This window comes from Plecotus auritus (genome assembly GCF_963455305.1).
Source record: "Plecotus auritus genome assembly, chromosome: X".
Classification (NCBI taxonomy): Eukaryota; Metazoa; Chordata; class Mammalia; order Chiroptera; family Vespertilionidae; genus Plecotus; species Plecotus auritus.
The window spans coordinates 141,314,125-141,332,911 of NC_137784.1; the positions used below are offsets into that span (position 1 = coordinate 141,314,125).

Here is an 18,787-nt window from a genome sequence, read left to right on the forward strand (position 1 = left end):
CATGGCCCCCAGTCCCCTTCTGCCGGCAGCCCTGCTTCTGCTGCCGCCACTCCCATGCACTGACAGTGCCAGCCCCGCTCGCACCCACTGAAAGCGCAGAGCAATTGGGGCCGGTGCTGTCAGCGGGTGTGAGCAGCAGCTGCTGCCCCGATCACCCCTCAGGAGCAGGGGAGGTGGAAAAACCCTCATGGGTGATTAGGGCCAGAAATCGCTGGTCACACATGCTGATGGCACCAAGCGATCGGGACCAGCACCAGGCACCAGCAGCAGGTGCAAGCGGGGCTGGTGCTGGCAGTAGGTGTGAGCAGCAGCTCCAGCACCGGCAGCGGGTGCAAGAGGGTTGTTGCCAGCAGCTGGTGGGAGCGGTGGCTGCTGGCCCTGATCTCCCCTTAGGAGCAGGGGAAGGTGGAGAAACCCTGAGGGGCAATGGGGGCCAGCAGCTGCCACTCCCATCCACTGATGCTGCCAAGCCATCGGGGCTGGCACTGGGCACCGGCAGTGGGTGCGAGCAGCAGCTCCGGTGCTGGCAGCAGGTGCAAGCGCCGGGCAGAACCGCGGTGTGTGGGAGCAAAGAATTTTCAGTAACCACCAGAGGCTTGACCCGAGGACAGTGACTGGTGCCCCACCTTGGTCTGGTGCCCCCGCTCACCTGCTCCACCATCCCGGTGCGGCTGATGCCCGCCATGTTCCGTGCACAATCCCTGGTGGTCAGCGCACATCATAGCAACTTGTTGTTCGGTTGTTCCCATTGTTCCACCATTCAGTCTATTTGCATATTAGCCTTTTATTATATAGGATAACTAGAGGCCTGCTGCACAAAATTCGTGCACAGGTAGGGTCCCTAGGCCTGGCCGACGATCAGGGCCATCAGGGCCTTCCAACTGCTGGCCAGGGCCTTCCTTCCCTGGCTGCTGGCTGCTGGCCAGGGCCTTCCTTCATTCCACACCGCCCCCTGGTGGTCAGCGCACGTCATAGCGAGCGATTGAACTCCTGGTCTCGTGGTGGAACTTCTGAGGGGACACTTTGCATATTAGCCTTTTATATATATAGATTGTAAATACTGTTATTTTATCTTTTTTTTTTTAAATCCAAAATGTGTTTATTGGGATGATTCCCCACTCACCTTGACTCCAGGTGCTTTTAGTGCTGTTTCCTTCTGAGGGAGCCTCCTCTGTCAGCCTTGCTTTTCCTCTTGTGGGCTGACGGAGGACAGTGGAGCAGCCAACACACAAAACTACCGGCTAAAGATGGTGGTGAGTTTATGGCATCCTGGGCATTTCACATGCATGAAGTAGGAATTGGGGAGGTCATCACCATCAGAAAGGCTGCTGTTATTTTTATCTTAAAGCTGTTTTTTTTAATCTTACATATATTTTTATTGGTTTCAGAGAGGAAGGGAGAAGGAGAGAGAGATAGAAACATCAATGATGAGAGAGAATCATTGATCGGCTGCCTCCTGCACGCCCCACACTAGGGATTGAGCCAGCAACCGAGGCATGTGCCCTGATTGGGATCGAACTGTGACCTCCTGGTTCATAGGTTAACACTCAACCACTGAGTCAAGCTGGCCGGGCTATCTTGATGCTGTTTTTAAAAGAAATCCCTTCCTTACTGTATGAATATTTCCTCAATAAAAGCTATTTTAGATCATTTTTAAAAAGGAAAAAAAAAGTTGTTCAATACTGCTAGGAATATTTACTGTTTGTCCCAGCTGAAACCTGAAAAGATATCTGAAAATGTCAGAAGTTGGCCATATTGGAAGCTGAAATTCAAGTTTGATAAGCGCTTTCTTTAAGGCCTTCTCTTTTAAGATAGGAATCTTTTCATTTTCTATCTAAGTTGGAAATCTTCTCCCTGAGGTAAAGAAAATTGAAAAGAATGTAGTTGGATCAGCCCCTTTATATCATTTAGATTGCAACCCAGTTCTTTGAGGAATTAAAAATAACTGACTTGTCTTACAAATTGAGTCCCTTTTAAAAAATAGTTATGTTTTTATTGATTTTAGAAAGAGGAAAGGAGAGAGAGAGGCAAGCATCTATCTGTTGCCTCCTGCCCAAAGCTAGGGCATGTGCCCTGACCTGGAATTGAACCAGTGACCTCTCGGTGCAATGGATTTCATGTAACACCCTTATGCCGTCTCCTTTGATTCTAATGTACAAAACAAGATGCAAAACTGCCATTCTCCGGAACATCTTCTCAATCTGTTGAGATTTTGCTTCCCGGCAATTGTTGTCAGTTTGGTTCAAATAAACAATAAACTCATAAAAATTCTCTACAAGGTTTGGACGTTTTCTTACGTCAACAGAAAAAACTCACATTTAGAAAAACATATACAACTGACTTCCTTAAGGTAATGGCAAGTTCCTTCCCAGCTCTCAAGGTCTTTAGAGAAATGATTGCCTTTTAATTTATTTTTGGATTGACAGGCAAAGGTCATTGTTGCCTATTCGAAACCAACAGGAGTCCCCAGTTTGGGGGTGTGGTGAGAGGAGAGACTTTATGCAGTGAAAACAGTTCAATTGTGAAATAGCTTGTCTGTATAATAGCATGGCTGTGGAACCACACGGTTGTGGAACAGCACAGCTGTGAACCAGCCCTGGTGAGGTAGCCCCGGCCAGGAGGCTTGATGTTACAGCTGAGATTGGTATTGCAGCTCCAGTTGAAGAAATACAGTTGTTGATGGAACCTGAGAGTGTATTTCATTGAGACAGAGGTAAAGCTGGCTTACATAGAGAAGTGTCCCCCATTGGCCCATTTCTATGCAAATTGGGACTCCAAATCATCACTGTTTGATTGGTCCAAATGGCACTGTTCTGATTGGTAGGTAAATGAGCAAATGAAGATACAACTGCACAGCCCTGATTGGCTGGGGTTGATTCCGGACTTTAGCAGCTACCTTTCTAATGGCTCAGAGGTAGGAACATAGTTAACAGGCAGGCGGCTTGGTGTAGCTCTTCCCTGAAATGCAGCAATAATGAGTGACTTCTGTAAACAATGGCTGCAGGATTCTTGTTTTGAATTTGAGCCCAATTAACCCGAGGAGACTTTTTTTTTGGCAGGTATATTCTTCTCAGGGTCAACAGGATATGTTTTGGATACAAAGGTCTATTCTTTGGCATCTTAAGGGAAGTGTTTTGTTTCCATTTTCTCCATAATTTCCTTTGGATGTCATCGGCCAGTCAACCCTACATTTTGCTCTTTCAATTTGGAATTTTCATTTGTCTTGTTTTTCTCCTTTCTCTCCTTTCAGTGGCCCATCATTAACGATTTCTCTGTTGTTAGGAGTGTGTGGGCAACGGGGAGGGAAACGTGTATGAACTCAGCTCTGTAACTTTTGAAAAAAGTATTTCACTGAGGACACCTGAAGTTAGGTCTCTTGAAGTTGTCTTGTTTTGTTTTCGAAAAGTGAATCTTACACAAAGTAACTGTGTTTGAACACTAGCCTCTCCAGCCAGTCTTCGAATTGCATTTCAGAGGCCACAGGCTAAGGGACTTCAGAGAATAACCCTTGCATTTAAAGCACCAGGGTTTGAAAAGCCAAGTGTGGTTACGTAAGTCAGTATTTTAAGTAATGCAGCTTATACAATAATTTGTTTTTCCATTAAGATGAACACCGAGAGGGCTGTTTTAATTGGACAATGAATGCAGGTGCAATGCAAATTCAAAACAAGTTTGAGGGCTAGTTTATGTTAACCGGAGTTAGCTGCTCGGTGATAAACATGGTTTTTCATTCTGCAGAATCCCGTGGGGCTTCTGGGTGAGCTGGACCTCGCTCCTCTGTCAGATTCAAATAATAAAATGCTACAAATTTATGTCCTCTGGAATAACTGGTGTCAGGTCAGTTCCTAGGCATTTCTCTACCTCCCTTGGGTTACTGGCAGGAAACCCGTGGAGAGGGAGCGGATAAAAAGGTTCCAATTCCCAGCAGTCGAGCGCTAGAAAAAATTTCCACCCGTTCCTGAACCCTTGCCTCCTTAGAACAGAATGTTTGAAACAGGGTTTCTCTTAGCTCTTTATAAAAAACCTTTTCTCTCAAGGGCTTAAATTCCGGTACAGTGTTCAAAATGCCAAGCTGATTTTCGCTGGATACCACCATGTGCTGAACTCCTCCCCTCCCGCCCTGAGGTTCTTTTGAACAAAATAACCATTAGGCATGGAAATTCTCTCTCAGGGGTTGAAGTGGGAAGCCAGGGTTGCAAGGGCAACGGACTACAACTCCCACAAGTCCTTGCGGGGCTGCGAGTCTACCTCCTCCGCCCCCCCCCGCCCCCAGCCTCGCGCTTGCGCAGAAGGCCATGCAGGGAGAGGAGGGGGCGGGGCTAAGATAACGTGCTTGGACGAGGAAGAGAAGGAAGAGGAGAAGGAGGAGGAAAGAAAGAGATCGTAGACTTCCACCTGGGCCTAGAGAGTCTCTTAAAGTAGTGGAGAGAGGAGGGCGGGCGGGGCCCACCTTCAATACTGGCCGCCGGCGGTATCATGGCGACCCGGAACCCCCCTCCCCAAGGTGAGCGGCTGGGGCCCGAAGTAGTATCTGAGACGTGGCTCACAACCTTCGACCTTGCTCCAGGGGCGCCTCTTTCCTCCCCTGTCCCAGGGCTCCTGGGGCCCCGTTTTTGTGAAGCAGCAGCTTTGAACACCCGTCAGAACTAGACTGTCCCTCCCCTCCTGGCAGGACGCGGGCGAAGAGTGACCCCCGCCCCCAACACAGCCCACCCGCAAACGTGTTTGTCAGCCTTGACTCCGAAGTTGTTTCTTCTTGCCGGGCCTCTAACCGGCTCTGTCAGAGCAGGTCCCCTTCTGCCTCCCCATGATGAAGATGGACCCTGCTCCGGCCCTACTGAGATTTGGGGGTGACCCCTTATGCTGTGAAACGGATCTGATTTGAGGCGGCGACTCCTTACTGCTGTGTAACTCTGACCTGACCCTATTGAGATTGGGGGGTGGGGGCCTCCCTCACTGCCGTGTATATAAGCCTGACCTGGTCCTACTGAAATTTGGGGGCTGGGAGGGGGAAGGCGGGTGAGGGACCCCCTCACTGCTGTGGAGCTCTGACCTGGTCCTGGCCTGGGCCCCGGCTCTGGGCCTTTGGAAAGGAGGTGGATGCCAAGCCCTTTACTCTTGAGGCCCCAGCCTCAGGGATTGGATGGATGAGACTCTTCATGTTTCCATCTGGGTATTTTTAACTGTCATCCAGAAGTAATTCCTGATTTGGGGTTGACACTAAATTCATTGTTCCCATTTTGTATTTTGAAGACTATGAAAGTGATGACGACTCTTACGAAGTGTTGGATTTAACCGAGTATGCAAGGAGACACCACTGGTGGAATCGTGTTTTTGGCCACAGTTCTGGACCTATGGTAGAAAAATACTCAGTAGCCACCCAGATCGTAATGGGTGGAGTGACTGGCTGGTGAGAACATCTTTTTCATTACATTTCATTGCGGGAACCCAGCTGCTGCCCTTCTGCACGAGCAACAGTTACACTGCTCACTCGCCGGCTTCGCGCTGAGGCTTTTCTCTGTGATATGATTAGTGTAATCATTAGTGTTGGGTTTTGCTGATCTACGCTGTGCCCACCCCTCTGCCACTGTTCCCTCCTCACCTTCCTTTGCTTCTTTACATATTTCCCCCCCTTCTCGTATTTAGCAAATGTAGTGGATCTGCTTCAGTGATAGTAAAGAGGAAGAAAGAGATCAGAATTTCTGGTGCATAAATAATTTTGACTCGTTCAGTGCTAACAACTGGAAAAACCTGTGCGAACTCCCGCAGGAGAACTGGTGTCCAGGATTGTCAGGCCTGTACAGAGCAGTGTGAAATTCTCAGTACAGATTGTTAATAATGATTCAGATGATTCTGTTGATTTTTGTGGGCCAGTTTGGATTATAAATGTTTGGAAGAACAGTTGGGGAACATGGAGTCTTCGTTGGAATTACAGGGCTGATTGCTTACTCCAGAAATATTGTGGAGCACCTGAATCAGTTAATAGGCATTAACCTAACTAGTGAACATTTAAGACCGCATGATTACATAATTGCTGCTATAGACCTAATCCTGTTATTGTTAGATTAAAAGATTATCCGAATAACAAGGGTCAGAAAGACGTTTGGTCCTTTATTTTGAAAATGTGCATGACCACAGAGAATTTTTGACCTTAGTGTGGGTGCTTCACTTGTGAATAATCATTTTTCTTAGATTCTGAGTACATCCATCTTACATTAAATATTTACATAGTTAAACTTGGTAAATGTAAAATCGATTTTTTTAAATATGTGTTTACATGCACCTTGGTCAATGTCACGTTACGGTAGAAGCTGCTCCCGGTGAAGGTTCTGTCATGCTGAGGTGCATTTATAAGTACAATACATGTACTTACGTAAAAAGCCTGCAATTAGGCCAAAACCGGTTTGGCTCAGTGGATAGAGCGTCGGCCTGTGGACTGAAAGTTCCCAGGTTCGATTCCGGTCAAAGGCACGCAACATCCCCAGTAGGAGGTGTGCAGGAGGCAGCTGATCGATGTTTCTCTCTCATCGATGTTTCTAACTCTCTATCCCTCTTCCTTCCTCTCGGTAAAATATCAATAAAATATATTTAAAAAAAAAAAAGCCTGCAATTAGAAGAGATGCCGTGTCTGGACCCTGGTGATTCAGATGATTCTCCACAGGCTGGTTGTATCTTGGGCCTCCTAATTCAGGGTTTGGGCCTCTGCTTAAAAATAAACTCACAATTTGGTGCCATTGTTGAGTGGTTAATGTGAGCTAGGGCCTAAAAGCCCCATCTTAAGGAAAACGAAACAATCATTGAGCAACAGAATGAAATCATTGTGTATAGCCTCCTTGTAGGTCAGACTCTCGAGAAGCCCCATTAGTGGCAGAAGCTTGCTGGGAAAGCCTGGAGGTAGAGCAGGGTAAGTTAGTAGGTTCTTTGTAGTGGTTCATGCTGTTAAGCAAAGGACAGACATGCTTGTGGAGCTTGCTTCTGGGGATATTGTTAACACCTGGCTGCTGCTTGCCTCCTCCTCTTCCTTTTCTGAGCCTTTGCTGCTGACTTCCCTACTGGGGAGGGGGGGCGGAGGGGGGCATGGGGCATGGGGCATGGCCTTCATACTAATACATATGTTTGGATAGTAGCCGGGTGTGGCCACGGAGCTGTGTAATAGCACTAATACTACACCGGTTATTTGCTGCAATGACTTTAGATTCAGAGTAAATTTTTGCAATTTTCTTAAGAGTATAAAACAGATGTATTATTGTGGCATACATTAAGGAAAAATTGTTAAGAGGTATTAGCCTAACTCAGGGGTGGGCAAACTTTTTGACTCGAGGGCCACAGTGGGTTCTTAAACTGGACCGGAGGGCCGGAACAAAAGCATGGATGGAGTGTTTGTGTGAACTAATATAAATTCAAAGTAAAGGAGCGGAGGGGAGAGCAAGAGAACCCTCCGCTCTTTTGGCTCCGAGGGCCGGATAGAACAGCCGAACGGGCCGGATTCGGCCCGCAGGCCGTAGTTTGCCCACAGCTGGAACTAGTTAACAATTCAGACCAGTTCAGGACATGAGTGGGAGGCTGTAAGTAGCTATAGGTATTTTTTTTTTTAAATGTGATTTTACTAGAGGCCCGGTGCACGAAATTTCATGTACTGGGTGGGGGGGTTTGTCCCTCAGCCCGGCCTGCCCCCTCTTGCAGTCTGGGACCCCTCGCTCCTTACTGGCACCGCCGCTGAGCTCGCCAGCTGTGAGCCTGGCTTCTGGGTGAGCAGTGCTCCCACTGTGGGAGCGCCCTGACCACCAGGGGGCAGCTCCTGCGTTGAGTGTCTGCCCCCTGGTGGTCAGTGCGTGTTATAGTGACCAGTTGTTCCGCCGTTTGGTTGATTTGCATATTAGGGTTTTATTGTATAGGATTGATTTCAGAGAGGCAGGGAGAGGGAGAAGGAAACACCAATGATGAGAAAGAATCATTGATTGGCTGCCCCCTGCACACCTCCCACTGGGGATCCTTGAGCCCGCAACCCAGGCTCATGCCCCAACCATGAATCAAACCATAACTTCCTGGTTCATGGGTCGACGTGCAATCACTGAGCAACACTGGCTGGGCTATATAGGTTGCTTTTTTTAATCATAAGAAATGAAAACTAATGTCAGGATGGGTGGTTGCCAGGATAGGTGGGAGGAGTGAAGATTAGTTAGAGGGTCTGGAAGATTCCTTAATGTGGTCTGGAAACAAGGTAATTATGTCTTTGAGAGTGGAAAGAAGACAGAGTCAAATAATGTTTTGGAGATAGATAGATACAGGTAAGGAAGCTGTGAGAAATGTGGGCTGAAGTGGAGTCATGAAATGGAACTCCAACTGGACCTGAAAGGGTAGAAAGTTTTAGGTGGGCAGAGCTAAGTGGACACCCCTAGAAACAGGGAGATTAATAGCTTGAGCAATGCTCATGACCTGTTTAGAATCTAATTGCGTTGGAGCAGAAGTTTTGGGTAGAGTGAGGGTCAGCCAGGTGTGGAGAACATCTTGACTGTATTAAGAAAGCAAATCAAAACAAATCACTTCCAGTACGGAGAATTTCAACTTTACAAATGTAGAAGGAAGAGTATCATGAACCCCTGAATGCTCAACATTGTTTCAGTTGCCAATTATTTTTTCCTATAAATTCCCTTCCTCTTCTCTCCATTCCTGAAGCACATCTCAGACAATTTAGATTGTGCACTTTTTAAAAAAAATATATTTTATTGATATTTTACAGAGAGGAAGGGAGAGGGATAGAGAGCTAGAAACATCGATGAGAGAGAAACATTGATCAGCCGCCTCCTGCACACCTCCCACTGGGGATGTGCCCGCAACCCAGGTAAATGCCTTTAACCGGAATCGAACCCGGGACCTTTCAGGCCGCAGGCCGACACTCTATCCACTGAGCCACACCGGTTTTGGCTAGATTGTGCACTTTTGACTAGCTTAGATAACATTGAGGGTTTCTGAGTAGTTAAGGGACATGATCAAAAGAAATGGGAAGAGCCAAAACCGGTTTGGCGATTCCGGTCAAGGGCATGTAACTTGGTTGCGGGCACATCCCCAGTGGGAGGTGTGCAGGAGGCAGCTGGTCGATGTTTCTCTCTCATCGATGTTTCTGACTATCTACCACTCTTCCTTCCTCTCTGTAAAAAATCAATAAAATATATATTTAAAAAAAAAAAGAAATGGGAAGACATTAAGATTTGATTAGGAAAGCAATGAAAAGTAGAAGAGGGAGAGAGTTTAACGCATCATTGATCTCGTTTTTTGTTATTTCGTTGAAGGTGTGCAGGATTTTTGTTTCAGAAAGTTGGAAAACTTGCAGCAACGGCAGTAGGTGGTGGCTTTCTTCTCCTTCAGGTATGTCAGAGCTTTATTTACTTGCCTCTGCTTACGGATGTAGCCCTCGGGAAATGAGAAAGTCAAATTTAGCCATTTCACTCCTGTCCATTTTAATAGAAGATGGAATTTTTCTTTCAGACATCAGTTTATGGGAAAACTAAAATGAGTTTTGAAGGCTGGCATCTGTCACGAAAGACAACAATGTAATACTTCTAAGTTTTTTAAGCACAATGTGATTCCAATTATTAAAAAGACAACTATTAAAATTCATGGCGTCTCCTTTTTTTTTAATTACTCACCCACATTTCCCTTGAAGCATCTCCCCAGCAAAATAAAACATTTTACCAATAATATAAACCTACTCATCCTGACCATTTTAAACATGTGTTTAAAATTCATACTCATAATATTCAAAAGGTCTCCCTCCCGTTTCCTAGCCATCGGTTTTCTGTCCCAGAGGAAATAACTGTTAGCAATTTCTAATGTTTTTTAAAACTAGGGAACCATAACAATATAGAAAGTGGAAAATTGGGTTTAAAAAATCATCCATAATCCTATTTCTGAGGCCAGTTGGTTTGAAATTATAGTTTTATTCATGTTCCTCTAAGGTTTTAAAAAAAAATGTTTTGCCATTACAGGGTGTTTATCAGCATGTTATCTGGGATCCATGTCTGTTAGGCATATATTTTTCCAAAAATATCATTCCCTGAAGATCAGATATAGTAAATCCTAAAAGTGAAAATCTCTGGGAATGAATGTTAGCAACAGTCTTAAAGATACAGAGGACTGTCAGTAGTACCAGATTTTAAAAAGATTGATGGGTACAGCAACCAAAATCTGACTTCAGCACCTAAGCTATTGATCGAATACTAACCAGTGTTGTTGCCTGAAGTATAAAGGGATCGAGTCCGGATGTGTTAAGTACAGATTTTGAGTTGTTTACCAAACAGCTTTAAAAAAATTTTTTTTCTTTCTGTTAGTGGCATTATTATGAGTCATTGCTTCTTACTTGTGGTTAAGAGGTGAAAAGAAACAGGGTTAACATCTAAATGTAGTCCTTTGGATAATATGCCAGCATTTGTATAGAAGAGAATTTTATTTAAGCTGATTTTGACTTTGGTTTATATAAGTCAAGAATTAAGGTATCTAATTCTATAGCTCTTTCATCACTCAGTTGTCATTTCTGTTTAGTGGAAAGTCATTTCGGTTTACTGTACTGAAGCAGAGCTTCCTGAAATGTTCATAGATAGAGGGGATTATACATTGCAGTTCACTCTGCGTGCCAGTTTTTCCAAAGTCCATTTCAGTCCACTCAGTATGCACCACTCATGTCCACCTTCTGCATCTCTGGGCCTAGTCCACATATCCTTAGAAGCAGAAGAACATGGGACTTACCTGCATCAGACCAATTTTCCCCACAAATATGAGTTACATTGAAAACTCAGTAGAAGGAACAAAGAGGAAATAAGAGTAGCAAACGGCTTTTGGGCCAATTGCCTCTTATTCTTTAGGCCCACTTCCATATTTTTGTTAACTTTACTTATATTTACATACAAATATTAGTTTACTTAGAACTTAAAGCTTTTCTAGTAACTCAGTAATAAGTGCTTTCTGGTAAGTATTACCACACTGCCATGTGAAAATAGACAGTGGTATGTAAAACTTTTCAATGTATTTGTTCAGGGTTTTATATGCCCATAATGCAAAAGGTCAAATACATGTACAAGGCATGTTACAGACGGGAGTAGTACACTGCCTTCCTCACTATCCTCCCATTTTCCCTCCCCTTGAGGCAACTACTTTGAACTCTTAGCTGACTCTCAAGATATTTTTCCTTTTTTCCTAAACAAGTTAATTGGACATTTTTTGATCTTTGAGTTTGAGGTATTACCTATTGGCTTCCCATTATGGAATATGAGACTTTAGCTATCATTTATGGAACTTCTCCGTGTGCCCTTCCACCTCAGTCTCCCACACTTGCATCCCCCCCACCCCCGTTCCCCCACATCATCTGAGTATTGTTATTTCATAATTGTATTAGATCATTGCCTGGAGTTCACTGAGCTTCTTGAATATGTAAATTTATGTCTTTAACTATGTTTGGGAAGGTTTGGGCCATTATTTCTTTAAATATTTATTCCCCTCCTATTTTTCTCCTGAACATGACTCCAATTATATACATGTTGGGCTTTTTGATAATATCCTGAAGCTGTGTTCATTTATTTTTTTTTTAATCTATTTTTTGGTTGTATGATTTCTAGTGATGTAGCTTCAAGTTCATTGACTTTCCTGTCACCTACCGTCTGCCATTAAGCTTACTCAGTAAATTTATTTCAGATGTTGTATTTTCCAATTCTGGGACTTTCATTTGGTTCTTTTTATATTTCCTGTCTCTGGTGAGAGTTCTTTTTTAAAAAATCTTTTTATTTTTAGTGATTTCAGAGAGGGAGAGGGAGAGAGATAGAAACATCAATGATGAGAGAGAATCATTGATTGGCTGCCTCCTGCACGCCCCCGACTGGGGATCGAGCCCACAACCCAGGCATGTGTCCTGACTGGGAACTGAACCTTGACCTCCTGGTTCATAGGTCGATCCTCAACCATTGAGCCACGCTGGCCGGACTGGTGAGAATTCTTTTCATTGATTACAAGTATAGTTTTCTTTACCTCATTGAGCATAGTTATGACAGCCACTTTAAAGTCCTGATAATTTCGGTATGTGGGTCATCTCAGTGTTGGCATCTGTTGCTTTTCTACAACGTTTTTCTATTTTATGATATATCATATAACTAATTTGGATTTTATCCTGGGCATTGGGAATGTTATGTTGTGGAGACTCTGGATGCTATTTTATTCCTCTGAAGCATATTGATTTGATTTTAGCAGGCAGTTAATTTGATTAGACTCAAATTGCAAACTCCCATTTCACTTGTGATGGGTAGCAGCTCAAAACCCAGTTTATTTCTTTTAGCCTTAGCCAGAACGCTTGCTTCTGCCCCTTGAATGTGTAGCTCAGGACTTGGGGTAAAATTTACACAGAATTTGGGGCTCCCTTTCTCTAGCTCTCTCCTTTCTGGGAGCCGTTACTGTCCTGGGCTCTGTCCTCTAGTTCTTCAGGCTGGAGAGATGGCATGTTTCCTATTGAAGTGTTTGCCATCCTGCAACTGCATCCTGTCGTCAGGATAAAGCCAGAAAAATGGGCAACTCACCTTAGATAGGTGACCCTTCCTACAAGTTTTAATCCCCCTTCTAAGTCTGCTTGCTTTTGTTAATTCTGGAGCCCTTATATTTTAACCAGGGTTTATAGTTGCTCTTTTTTTTTTTAAATCCTCACCTGAGGATATTTTTTTTCCATTGATTTTTTTAGGGAGAGTGGAAGGGAGAGGAGAGACAGAGAGAGAAACATCAATGTGAGAGAGACACATTGATTGGTTGCCTCCCACACGCAGCACTGGGGGCTGGGGCTGGGGATCGAGGGTACGTGCCTTTGATCAGGAATTGAACCTGAGACCCTTCCAGTCTGCAGGCCGACACTCTAACCACTGAGCAAAACTGACTAGGGCTATAGTTGCTCTTCACGGGAAAGTCCCCAAGGTTCATTATCACCTCCATCCAAATAGCTGTGCCAACTCCTGCCAGGAAAACTTTCACTTGCCATTTATGTAAGCAGCACTGTTTTGCCGAAGCTGGAGTTTGAAGTGAATAATAGAAGGTAAATAAATACAGGAAGAAATACAGATAAATAAAATCTTCTATGTGGTCATTCAGAGTGAAAATGGAACCTAAGATTCCCAACCTATTTGTATAAAAGCAGATATTTTCATTATTGAAGAATTTTATGTGTGGTTCATAGTCAAAGTGATCTATTAAAAGATTACAAAGAAAGCCTTAGCTTGATAGAAGTGATTTATAATGGGATACAAGGCTTACTGTGTGATTCTTTATATTTTTATTTTATTATTTGGAGGGACTTATTGTACTGGCTTACACACACACTATTGTACCTGTTCAGGTTTTCCTGTCTCAGTAGCACTGTATGAGAGTTTTTTCTTAGGCATTTAGCTACAGTTTTATTAAAAGGATTTATGGCATGAAACTTGCATAGATTATAGTATTTCTTTTATATTCCACTTCTAAAATAATTTACCAGAAAGTATTCTTAATTTAAGTTGAGTCAGATTTAGTGAAGAGCCTTTATCAGGCTACTTTAGATTTCTTTAGTGACCTAATAACTGACTAGTTTTTTATCCTTTATAATTAAACATCTATTTAATTAAAAGGTGCCATTTTATTAGCTGCAGCATTTTGATAATCTGTCTTTTTTAGCTAATGACAAAATTCCAAAAGTTACGATAGCATGATAGTATAGTTATAATTTTTGGAATCTTTTCCTGTCACATACTATACTTTTCTTAACATAGTGTTTATCACATCCAAGTAATTATTTATGTTTAATATGTGTTTTCCCCAACAGACCCAAAGCTCTCTGAGGTTGGAGACTTATGTCTCCCTTGTTCTTTGCTGTTACTTGGAGGTCTAGAACAGTGCTTGGCACAGAGTAGTTACTGAATATCTATTAAATGAATAAATTAGTGGATAAACTGATTTCTTTACCTCTAAGCTTCATACATTTCTTGAAATCTGAATGTGCATATATTCCTGGCTAATAGATTCGTTAGCAAACTGGTTGGTTTAGAATTATCCCCCCTCCCTCTTTTTTTCTTAAGAATACGTTTTTATTGATTTTAGAGAGAGGAAGGGAGAAGTAAAAGGAGAAGGAGAGAAACATCATCAGCTGCCTCCAGCACGCCCCCTACTGGGGATTGAGCTGCAATCCTGGCATGTGCCCTGACCGGGAACCAAATTGGCAACCTCTTGGTGCATGGGACAACGCCCAACCAACTGAGTGAGCCACACCGGCCAGGGCAGGAATTAACCATTTTTCTTACATTTTCGTAGATTGCTAGTCACAGTGGCTATGTGCAGATCGACTGGAAGAAAGTTGAAAAAGGCGTAAACAAGGCAAAAAGACAGATTAAAAAACGAGCAAATAAGGCAGCACCTGAAATCAACAACATAATTGAAGAGGTAAGACCGTACATTTTTGCCTCCCTTTTTTTAGTGGGTCTTCATTAGTAGGAAATGTGAATAGGGATTATCTTTCTGTAAAAAAAAAAATGGTATTTTTGCTTATGGAGTATTAAGTAGAATTTGGGATCAAGCCACCATTTAAATAGTCAACATAATTTCCTCTGTTCATCTCCCACCTACTTTGATCTGCATGTAAAAGCTGATAACATTATTCTTCCAGAATTTTCCCTCTGCTTTTACAAATGTGTGCATGTATAGACAAGGTCTGGGAACACTAAAATTACCTATATTTTTCTTTAGGTGAAATAGTTTGAAAATGTGTATATTTTATTAATATGTTAGTTTAATAATGTTTTTATATATATATTTTTGTTTTGTTTTCTTATACTGTTTAGAATTGAATACGCCCTTGTCCTTGTTTTTGTTCTGTACTTTTACTTCTTCCAACTTTTTATTTTGAAAGATTTCAAACCAGTTGAAAGTTAAAAGACAAATACAGTGAATACCCAAATACCTTTCATCTGTTCACCAAATTGTTTTGCAACATTTGCTTTATCTCTGTGTGTGTGTATATGTGTGTGTGTGTTTGTGAGATTTACACTATTTATTTTTGCTAAACTATTTGAGATGTCATGACTTTTCACTCTTACTTTTAGCACTTAGCTCCTAAGAGTATAGATATTCTGCACGACTACAATTACCCTTATTATTCTCCCCAAATTTAACATGATAAATAGTATTTCCATATTACAGTTTTTCCACAAAAATATTGGTGTTTTTTTTTTCCCATTTGGTTGTCATGTGTCTCAAGTCTCCTTTAATCTTTAACTGTCCCTGCCGGGGCTGACCAGCAGACTCTGAGCGACAGATGAACAGATTGCTCTGACACACATTTCTGTGAAAGAGAGGGCTAAGGGACTGTTTTGCTTTAGGAACAAAAGCAGCCCTGTTCGCCTGCCTCATTAGCCTTTTATTGTCACTACAGCTTGAACTCAAATTAACCTCTAGACACAATCAGCAGGGCAAGTATCCTTGAGAAAGCACATGCTTCTGCAAGGTCAGGTCTTTAAAGACTAAACAGAGAGATTCCAGCAAAACACCCTGGAGGATCGGACTTGTTTGGAAAAGTCAAGGCAGGGGCTGCCGCCTTCGGCAAGGTCCCCTCAGAGGCCCCGACCTTTTGGAGAATCCTCCTTATAGACATTACAACCAGGTCCCGTGCTTCCCCACAAGTCCCCTCATCTGGGATTTTTTTTTTCTTTCTTAAAAAATGTTTTGATTTTAGTGAGGAAGGGAGAGAGGGAGAGAAACATTGATTGGTGTGTCTGAGAAATATCTATTGGCTGCCGCTGCACGCCTCCTACTGGGGATTGAGCCTGCAACTGGGGCATGTGCCCCGACTGGGAATCGAACCATGACCTCCTGGTTCATAGGTCGATGTTCAACCCCTGAGCCACACCAGCCGGGCACCTGTTCTATAGGTAGATTTCTTTTTACCTGTGAGATTATTGCTAGGCTATAGCTTGGGGGCTTAGAACAGTGGTTGACACAGAATAGGCACTCAGTATCTATTAAATTAACGTATTATCTCAGTAGCCAAGAAGCTCACTGGGCCTGTCTGGGGGCTCTAGGCTCCTTCAGTTTGTAATGGACAGCCCTGGCATCTTGTGTGTTGGTTAGCACCTGCTCACAAGAATTTTTGCTGAATATTATTAAATTGAGGAAAACATCTGAAAATGGTACTTAGCTCTGGATTCAGTAATAGTATTTTAAAAAATTTGCATCTTTATTTCTTTTTCTTATTGTGGTAAAATATATGTAACATAAAATGGATCATTTTAACTGTTTTTAAATGCACAATTCAGTGGCATTAAGTACATTCACACTTTCGTGCCACCCTTACCACTCTCCATTTCCACAAATTTGTCATCATCCCAAACAGAGACTCTAACCATTAAGCAGTAACTCCCACAATCAACCCCTGGCCCCGCCCTTGGTATCTAATCTCTGTTCTACTTTCTGTCTCAATGAATTTGACCAGTCATGTGAGTAGACTCACAGAACATTTGTCCTTTTTTGTCTTTCTTTTTTTTTTTTAATAAATTTTTGATTTTTCACAGAGAGGAAGGGAGAGGGATAGAGAGCTAGAAACATCGATGAGAGAGAAACATCGATCACCTGCCTCCTGCACACCCCCTACTGGGGATGTGCCCGCAACCAGGGTACATGCTCCTGACCGGAATCAAACCCGGGACCCTTCAGTCCGCAGGCCGATGCTCTATCCACTGAGCCAAACCGGTTTCGGCCTTTTTTGTCTTTCTTATTTCACTTAACGGAATGTTCTTGAGGTTCACCCATTTTGCAGCATAATTAAGAGCGTCTTTGTTTGAACTTTACGTTTCAGGCAACGGAATTTGTCAAACAGAACATCGTGATCTCCAGTGGATTTGTGGGAGGCTTTTTGCTGGGCCTTGCATCTTAAGGATGTGAGAGTTCCACTACAGCGGAGTCACCTGTGAGACAAGAAGGCGTGGTGATAAGGCGGCCTCTCAACATTACACGCCCCGGGGTGACAAGGAACAACTAGCTGGACAATTTCAACTTCAAAAGTTAGCATATCGCCATCTGAAGTTTGGCAAACTAGTATCTGCTGTAAAAGAACCTATATGGTACATATATATGGTATATGTGTACAATAGTATTCCTGATCCACACATGGCTGTCATTTATTTAAATCTGATGTTCTTCATGATGCTTAATAGTAGTGCCAATAAATAAAAATTTGTGTTATAGCTGCCACATTAGGGCTGACTTTTTTTAAAAAAAAGATATGTCTGCAATAAACTGAACTGTAGTGCCCTTTTGTGGAAGGATTTAGAAAGAGTAGAATTGTTAAAGATATCAAACCGATTTAATACCAATTTTTTGGATTGTTTTTCCTGCAATTCTTAGTTTGATTATATAATTGTAGTAAATGATTTTAAGGAAGGCTCTTCTAAGGAAATATTACATGTTTTAAGCTTTTTTTCTTCCTTTGATGTCTGTAGTTGTAAGGTAACTTTTTGTGTAAAAGCTTCTGAATGTTTTCTATTAATTTATTTATTCTGGCAGCCTGAGCAGAACTAATTATTATGAGGGTACATATAGTTGATTCACTGATTTATTATATTAACTTGGAGTGAACCTCTTTTCTCGGTTCTGAAAGTCCCAATTATCATTTTGTCCTCTTCACAAAGCGGTAAAAATTACCTTAAAATACTTAGTCGTACAGTATGAATTTACTGTCTGAAGAACCGTGGTTTTCTATATAACTGTGAAATTTCAGCTTAAAGAGAATTGTCTCCTTCATCTAGAGATATAAGTGCTAAAGCTTTCAAACTTTTGCTAGCATTGTGCTGGTTGCACCCTAGCCAGTGGTCGGCAAACGGCTGCTCGCGAGCCCCGGTTTGCTGCTCTGTTGACTAATGAGTTTGCCGACCACTGCCCCTAGGCCATTTGGCTTGATTCTCAGGGCCGGCATCACACTCCCTCCCAGGCTCCTTTGCCCAGAAAAGCTTTCTGTCTTGTTTTGTCTACAGAGTTCTATGTTGGAGCTGGGAAAAACCTCAGAACAACGTGTGCTGGAGTCTTCAGGTTGGCAAGGTTGCAGATATTTAGTCTGTCTCCTTTGGATAGCCAGTCCCCATAGTATATTTTGTGTATTGTAAAAATAAGGCATTTCATACTTTGGAATTGGGTACAATCCATGTGCTTTCATTATTGCAAGAGTCCTTAAAATGGAATGTGAGATTGATCTTCATGTCCTTTCTTTACTCTCATTAGTGCCTCAGATACAATGCTAAATAAAACTCAGAAGTGGTTTTGCTTATAAATACTTGTTTTTTCTTCTTTAAGCTTTTCTCTGTTTAATCCTCACCAAGCTTTTCATTGCTGCGAAATAAAAAGGGTAAAATACAGGGTGGGGCAAAAGTAGGTTTACAGTTGTGAGTACGTGAAACAGAGTTTATTCCTGTATTATTATTTATTAAATTATTATTTTCCATGCAAATTGTAAACCTACTTTTGCCCCACCCTGTATTCTGCATTCGGTAGAACCTTGGCCGCGCGGCTCTGCACCATATCTGCATGATGTTTTCATCGGATACAGTTGGGCAGACTACTGTGAGGAGTTCTAGTAGCTGGTTCGATGTGTTCATTTTGGAAATATTTATAGTGTCTGTTCTGTGTATGATACACTGGAAAGTGGGGGGAAGAACACAATGTCTGCCCTCAAATAGAGACAAATATTTCTATATGGAAAGTTATATAATTACATAGGGAAGCCATGGTCAGTATGGCTGAGATGGTT

At 42.6% G+C, this 18,787-nt stretch overlaps 1 protein-coding gene across 2 annotated transcripts; it reads left to right on the forward strand.

The window, feature by feature from the left end:
* The first annotated feature begins 4,304 nt into the window (after window positions 1-4,304).
* On the forward strand, window positions 4,305-18,311 carry FUNDC1 (FUN14 domain containing 1). Of its 2 annotated transcripts, XR_013959804.1 has the most exons (6): window positions 4,316-4,504; window positions 5,254-5,410; window positions 9,291-9,366; window positions 14,308-14,436; window positions 16,844-17,837; window positions 17,909-18,311. XR_013959804.1 is itself a non-coding variant. In XM_080653595.1 (5 exons), exons 1-5 carry the CDS (start codon window positions 4,477-4,479, stop codon window positions 16,919-16,921), a joined length of 468 nt encoding a protein of 155 aa, XP_080509721.1. In that variant the 5' UTR covers window positions 4,305-4,476; the 3' UTR covers window positions 16,922-18,311. The 2 variants fall into 2 exon arrangements, 1 of the variants encoding a protein (XP_080509721.1); XM_080653595.1 differs by having other exon boundaries at window positions 4,305-4,504; window positions 16,844-18,311.
* Window positions 18,312-18,787: the final 476 nt, after the last annotated feature.

Coding starts and splice junctions, on each gene's coding strand:
- FUNDC1 (XM_080653595.1), top strand. CDS start 4,477: ATGGCGACCCGGAACCCCCCTCCCCAAG. Junction 5,411..9,290: donor ATGGGTGGAGTGACTGGCTG/GTGAGAACATCT, acceptor ATTTCGTTGAAG/GTGTGCAGGATTTTTGTTTC. Junction 14,437..16,843: donor TCAACAACATAATTGAAGAG/GTAAGACCGTAC, acceptor TTTACGTTTCAG/GCAACGGAATTTGTCAAACA.